The sequence below is a fragment of the Nestor notabilis genome, unplaced genomic scaffold (assembly GCF_000696875.1).
Source record: "Nestor notabilis isolate BGI_N333 unplaced genomic scaffold, ASM69687v1 scaffold8435, whole genome shotgun sequence".
Lineage (NCBI taxonomy): Eukaryota > Metazoa > Chordata > Aves > Psittaciformes > Psittacidae > Nestor > Nestor notabilis.
The window spans coordinates 1-6,853 of record NW_009928834.1 but is presented as its reverse complement, the minus strand read 5'-3'; the positions used below and the strand labels follow the sequence as shown (position 1 = coordinate 6,853).

Below are 6,853 nucleotides of genomic sequence, written 5' to 3'. Positions count from 1 at the left end.
GCCTAACAGCCTGCTCTGCCTCTCCCCAGCATGCAGAAAGAAGAGATGGAGTTCCAGCCCTTGGAGCAAATTAAAGAGAACGAGGAGGCCAACCACTCCACACCATTACTGGGACACCTGGGCCGCCTCCTTGGTGTCCAGTCACCCAGCTTCTCCAGGTCCTCTTCCCGGATGAACCTGCTGCGCAGGAGAGGAGAACCCATGTCCCCTTTCTCCCATTACATGTACCAAGACATGGGCAAGGCTGGAAGCCCTTGTGGCATCAATCGGCCCAGGGGAGACTCCAACTCCCAGGAACAGTGGGACAGCGAAGATGGAAAACTAAGGGAGTTTGACGCCTTCATGTCGACCCCATTCTATGAGAGACCTGGTTTCTACAGCGCTCCACAGACACCCATCAGCTCTATCCCCATGATTTTCCCTTCTAGACGCCAAGGCCGCAAGAAGCCTCCTGCACTCTCCAGCATTGCCGCGTGCTCAACTTCTCTTAGGGATGTTGTCAGCACCTCTCCTTGCAGAGCCAGTGATGTGTATAAGAGCCAAAGCTCCCTTGGCTCAGGTGCAAAGGAAACATTTATTTGGCCAACAGACCGGAGCAAAGGTTCTGACTCACTGGTTGTAACGGCAGAAGAAAAGAGCAACTCTTATGGTAAAGGCAAAGAAAGTGCCACCACAGGAAGTCCAGGAGCTCAGTCCACAGCATCAAACAGCCCTAAGTTCCCCTTCTTGGCAGAGTCTCCAGACCATGAGAAGCAGGGTAGCTTCAAGAGCCTGAAGAGCTTGAAAGCTTCTCACCCTTCCTGGCTAACCCTAGAAAACACAGCATCACCCACCCCCAATTCCGAGCACTCAAGTGTCTTTCACACCCCCAGTAACAAAACCCCTGGAGGCAGCACCTCCTTCTGCTTCTCCTTCACTCCTGTAACATCCCCAGTGCTGCAGAGGTCCCACATGGGGAATGTGGGCCCTGATGCTCGCAGCCTAAGTTTGGAAGATGCAGCCAGCACTCCAGAGCAGCATCCAGCAGAGGCTTCCAGGAACACGAGAGACACTGGAAATGGAAGCACTAATGTTCCACCTACAAAAGAGACGAGAAGAGCTGAGAGTCCATCCCCCAATGACTCTGGCATCTCACTAGCTGAAGGTGACTACGTGGGGCTGATGGAGGTGATCATGGAGACCAGTGAAAGCACATGTGAAGAACAGATGGATCAGTACAGCTAGAGGAGAACAAGAGACACAATTCTGTTGAGGTAATGCAGTATCTTTACACTTGGCCATGCTGGCACTTGCCCAAACAGGGCAGCGCAGCCAAACCACCTACTGCTGGGACATAGAGCTAAAGCCCAGCCTAGGCTAAAGCCAGCACTAAAGACTCACTGCTACTGGCCTCGGGTACAGTGGCAGACACAACTCCAGTGTTGCAACAATAAAACTATCACCCCCCCCCTCTACATCTGTAGCAAAAGACTCCTGAGTGTGAAGTATTGCAGATATTCAACAGCAGAGCACTATCTCAGCAGGTACCAGCCTGGAGAACCTGCACGTATAGCCCAAAACAGAAGGGGACTATAATTAACAAGGACATCTCCCCCCACCTCATCACAGCAAGAATTGTTACGTGAGCTTTATGTTAGTGTTTGTCACAAGACCCATTACACGTCTCGGGCAGGACTTGCACTACTGACAAGATACTCCAGGGAAAGGGACTGAAGCAAGTCACACCATTAGTGATGCAGACTCACAGTGCCCCAAAGTCATGCCTAGCAGTGTTTTCCAGTACTGGAAAAGTCATGGATTAAGGCAAGGCAAGTGCCTACTAGACCAGGTGGCTGCAGGCAATGGGATTTGCCCTGCACATTGAAGTTCTCCATCCCATCTGCCACGGATTTGACAACGCTCAGAGCAAGTTGCTTAGATGGCAGCAGCCACCGCACAGCTCTGAGTTTTTACTGTCCTCCCTAACTAAATAAAAGCAAGGCTGAAGCCCAGGACCATCTGCTTCATTTCCTCATTTTAGTTTCCATGTGACAATAGGGATAAGAATAGAAAAAACCCACGTTTTTCTACTTCTGTCTTCAGAAACAGCTGAAAACATCCTGTATCACAGGGGGCACGTGACAAATTCACTTCCCACATCCCTCCCAGCAGCGGCCCACTCGCTGCCTTCCAGTACTGCCAGACCTTGGCAACCACCACCACCACCTGCTGCAACTCCCTATAGTGGCACCAAGGCAGTTCCTCCAACGCTGCTGTTCCAGCTCAGCCCGGTGACAGAACGCAGCTCAAGACTGGATTGACAGTATGTTTTCTCCACTCACAAGTGTGGCACCACTTGTTAGGCAGGCAAAATGCCAAGCGAGGCACTAACACCCTCCTCCCCCTTCAGTTACCTCATCTAAATTCACAGGGACGAGCTCAGGAAACCCAGATTTAAGCTTTCCTTCCCTTGTGATTTATGGCAACAGCTTTGGTGGCGAAAGCATTTAAATCACTTCAGTCACTAAAACACTCCTGCAGTGGATCCCATGACATTGGAAAAACCAAAGAGTCATTTTTATAAGAGCACTAAGCAAGTAAAATCTGATCCCTCTAATATATTCCCTGGAATAACAGGGAAGGACTGAAGAGAGATGAAGAGAACGAATAGGGAAGGAATCTATTATTCCACCCATGCCCCATCCCTGGCAGTGTTCAAGGCCAGGTTAGACAGAGCTTTGGGTGACATGGTCTAGAGTGAGGAATCCCTGCCTATGGCAGGGGGTTGGAACTGGATGATCTTAAGATCCTTCCCAACCTTAACTATTCTGTGATTCCTTCATGCCCAACTTAAGCCAACTGTCACAAGAGCAACTACCGAGCACAGTCCCACAAGTGCAGGCCTCTTGTTACCAAGAGAAACAGCAAAAGCCAGCTTGAACCAAGTCACTTTATTGGATGGAGGGCGATACACAAAACACAAGAGAAAAGAGGGGTGATATTTGGTACAGAGTATAAGAACTGTTTATCTAGATAGCTGGAGATGCATGCACGGCTGGACAGTGAAGTCGGAGTCCCACTGAAACCCAGAGGGTGGCTCTCAGCATGACTTCAGCTGTCATGGTCGCTGTCCCCAAGGGTGTGCTTGTCAAAGAGGTACTCTGCCATGCCATACTTCGGTGCCCCCATCTTCCTCAGGTTGGTCACATGGTCACCCAGCTCCTTGATGGCTTTGACCTGCTCATCCAGGTAATGAGTCTCAATGAAGTCACACAACTGAAAGGGAGACAAAGAGAGTTTGAATTTAGGCCTGGGCACGGCTTATCCTGCTGCAGCAGCATCTGAAATCCTACCCAGCCTCTCCAAGGGAGGGGAAAGGACACAGAATGACAAATTGAAAGCTGCAGCCTTTAATTTTGCCTTGGCAATGCCAGAACAAGACCAAAACAAAGCAGGCTTAGCTAGGCACACTCGCTCCACAACCCTGCAGTAACATCAGTTCAGGAAGCCTTCCCTCTTCCTCACCATGAGAAGCAACAGCAAAGTTTCTGAACAGATTTAGAACCCCCACTGCACAGCTTTTTAATTCATCACCATAAGGATTCACACCTGTACAATGGCCCAGCTGTGTTTCTTTTTTAAGGAGTCCTCTAACTTTGGCAGGACATTGCCAAGAGTCCTTTGATTCAGAAACATTCTAATCTCTTCCCAATACTAAGAAGCCTCAATCAAGCCTTGCCAGTAACTTCCATCTGTGAAGAAATCTGTGTTTACAGGCACTGTGTTCTGAAGTGTCAGGGCTTTTAATATTTGGAAGCAGCAGCTCCAAAGTTTGATGACAAAAAAGCCTTATGACAGAAAGCCTTTACAGGCATCCACTGGTTTAAAGCCAGAACTCATCCCCCACAAAAGCAAGACTTTTTTGTAGAGCTTAATACATTTCTTCAAGATGCATTCTGTTCTGAGAGCAACAGAGGGGTTTGCACAAAGCCAAGCACCCACTGCTTTGTAAGGTTGGTCTTAGGCACCCTAACACACTGCAACCAGTCCTCCTAGAAGGAGATGGCAACAACCATACCAAATAGGAAAGGTACAAGCCAACACCTCAGCCCTTCCCTTTTTCCACCTTCAGTAACATCAGGGACACATGACTTGCCCCCAAACCCAAGCTACCAGACAGACAACCGCAGAGCTCCATTCTGAGCTTCAGCATCCACTTACATGTGGATCATTCTTTTCAGTTGCCAGTTTGTGCAGCTCCAACAGCGACTGGTTCACATTCTTCTCCAGGTGCAGGGCACACTCCATTGCAGTCAGTCCATTCTCCCAGTCATCACGATCTGGCTTCTAGAAGAGGAAAGCACATGACCACATTTTAAGTGCCCACAGACCAGTAGGGAACAAAGTCTTTCAGATCAGTCTTAAAGCCTATTTAGAGCAGGCTCAGGCATTTAGGTATCTTCAAACATTTGGCAGGCACACAGTGCACACTCAGAACAGGACTGTATGTCCCAGACCCGTCCCCCTTCCCTAGGTTCTCTTCTTGTAGGCAAGACAGCTAAAAGAGCTACTGCTTTCCTCCTCCTGTTAAAACCTAATGGCTTAAACATCTGCCTGTGTAACTAAGGCACTGGGCAGTCGCAGAAACAAAGCAGTTAAGACACCAGGACAGACAAGTCCAACCTTCCGCTCAGAACTGCCTAGTAGAGTCTGGTGTTTCCAAGCACTCACAACTTACTAGTAAACAAGGGAATTCTTCCCATGCTCATCACTCGTTTTGTTTGCTGTTTTCCCCATGAAGAGTTATCTTGAATTCAACTGGCCTTACAACACTGCTTGTTTTCTGCTATTCTAAATTGCCTCACTAAACTAACTTCAGAAAAACAGCACTATGAAACCTTGCGGTGAGCTTAGGAGGCAATGGGAAACTTGACATTTCCTATTCCTATGGCAAGAAGTCAAGAGTTCTCTACAAAACAGCAGAGAGAAAACTCACCATCAAATTTAAGGCCAAAGAACTGGTTGTGTTCTAGTTACCTTCACCCTAGAGGAAACCACCTAGAGCCAGGCAACCTCTTCTTACATAGAAAGTACTTTTTATGAGTCAATCAGCAAATTATCAACTTACTACCCATCTCTAGATTTTGGGCTGAGTGCCACACAGATCCCAGCAATGCAGTATGTTTATCTACAATCAGCTCCCTTCTGGGAGAGGATCCACAGGGAAATTCACCCAATTCCAGCCTGAAGACAGGCCACAAGTCTAGTTCTGTGTTAGAGGTCAACCCATAGCTCCACTCCTCACCTTGATGTCCTGCAAGAAGATGCGCCCGCCCCGCTGATTCTGCAGCTTCATCAGTTTCTCAGCATGCTCACGCTCCTCGTGGGACTGATGCAGGAAATACTTGGCAAAGTTTTTCAGAGCCACATCATCCCGGTCGAAGTAGTAGGACTGAAAAATAAGAATTTATATAGTCAAGCCCCCAGGCCTCACTGCAGCAGCCACACAGTCAAATCTACACAGCAACTTTGGATCTGTCTCCTCTCAGCCCTGCTTCCAGGGTGGCTGGAGTTCAAGGCCAGCACCAGCACTGACAACATCAAGGCAGCCTGGCAAAACTCTTCCCTTGGGGGCAAGTTAAATTTTCCTAACTAGGATTCATTTTTAACCTCTGTCCCTACCATGACCACAAATAAACGTTATTTCTGGTTCAGTTCTGAAGACACAAAAAACCTCCCATCCCACAGATGACCGTTCTGAGCACCACTCAAATGCCTTAAACACAGCAGACTTGAAAAGCCTTTTTCAAGGAGATGGAATAGTCCCTGCTCCCTTTGTTTGCCCGAGTTTGTTTACAATGATCACAAGCTGATGTTCTGACTTGCAATGCCACATAAGGGTGGCCAAATTCAAGGTACTTTTGCAGCAAAGTTCCCGTGGTTCCCCAGGCTTATAAGGGATTTGTCCAAAAAGTACGGTTCCTACTGTTTTTGGGGAAAAAAACCTAGTATCACATTTAAAAGACAAAAGGAACTAAAATACATATTCAATAGCAAGTACGAGATTACTTTTTTTTGAAAGCCAAAAACCTGTAACAGCAGTTAGAAGCCATCACACAGCTTGTTTGTTCTCTGGTCAGAGCCATTAGGCAGGATTCAAAGGGAAGCTTTGTATCAGCTGCCAGTTATTTAACCAAACTACTGCAGAATTCTCTGCTCTCAAACCAGCAGCTTGCTTGGGAGGTTGGAGGCAACACACTGGTGCTTGCGTGCCACTATCATCCACCAACGTAACTACATTCAACTCCTGAGGTTCAGACCTTCACGGTGACACAGAAGCAAGCTGTGAAGCTCTACAACTCCATGCCACAACATACTACCGTGTCATGAAAAAGTCTCGAGTTACATGCACATGTAAAGCTCCAGGATTGCTGCACAGAGGTCAGAGCTGCTGGATGGACCAAAGTTACTCATTTCGGCTATGGCTAAAATGGAAATCTCACACCACGCGAGGCATGCGAGCACAGCGCCAAGGAAACCCCGGATTCCGACTAATTCACTTCTAAAAGCTATGAACTATGAAAAACCTCGCCTCGAGAGACAAGAACGCCCGTGGGAAAGGTGCCAATCGCTTCGTTACTCAACTCCTGCTATCCAGCCCAGCCCCAAGGGCAGAGTCGCTTGAAAGCCGCTGAGCTGCGCTGATAACGAGTCCGCCAAGGGGAACGGACAGAGCGCGGTTAACGTGTAACTGCGGCTCGACACCGAGATAAAGGCTTCACCTACAGAAAACAAGCGGCCGCCCCACCCCCAGGGAAGGCTGAGAACGCCCCTGAGGCGAGCGGGGGGGAGGAGGAGGAGGAGGAGGAGGAGG

General features: G+C 48.5%; 2 protein-coding genes across 2 annotated transcripts in view; one reads left to right on the top strand and one right to left on the bottom strand.

The window, feature by feature from the left end:
* The window catches only part of LOC104405859 (bestrophin-1-like), an 8,351-nt gene extending 7,127 nt beyond the window's left edge, over positions 1-1,224 (top strand). The window contains exon 9 of the mRNA XM_010014700.1: positions 30-1,224. Within this exon, the coding sequence (XP_010013002.1) occupies positions 30-1,224 (1,195 nt within the window). The remainder of the gene's footprint in view (positions 1-29) is intronic.
* A 1,686-nt stretch (positions 1,225-2,910) lies between these two features.
* Positions 2,911-5,431, bottom strand: LOC104405858 (ferritin heavy chain; the record flags this gene model as incomplete). The annotated part of the gene is made up of 3 exons (XM_010014699.1): positions 2,911-3,255; positions 4,201-4,326; positions 5,285-5,431. Coding segments are annotated over 3 exons (438 nt in total), but the record flags the coding sequence as incomplete, so codon positions are not given.
* Positions 5,432-6,853: the final 1,422 nt, after the last annotated feature.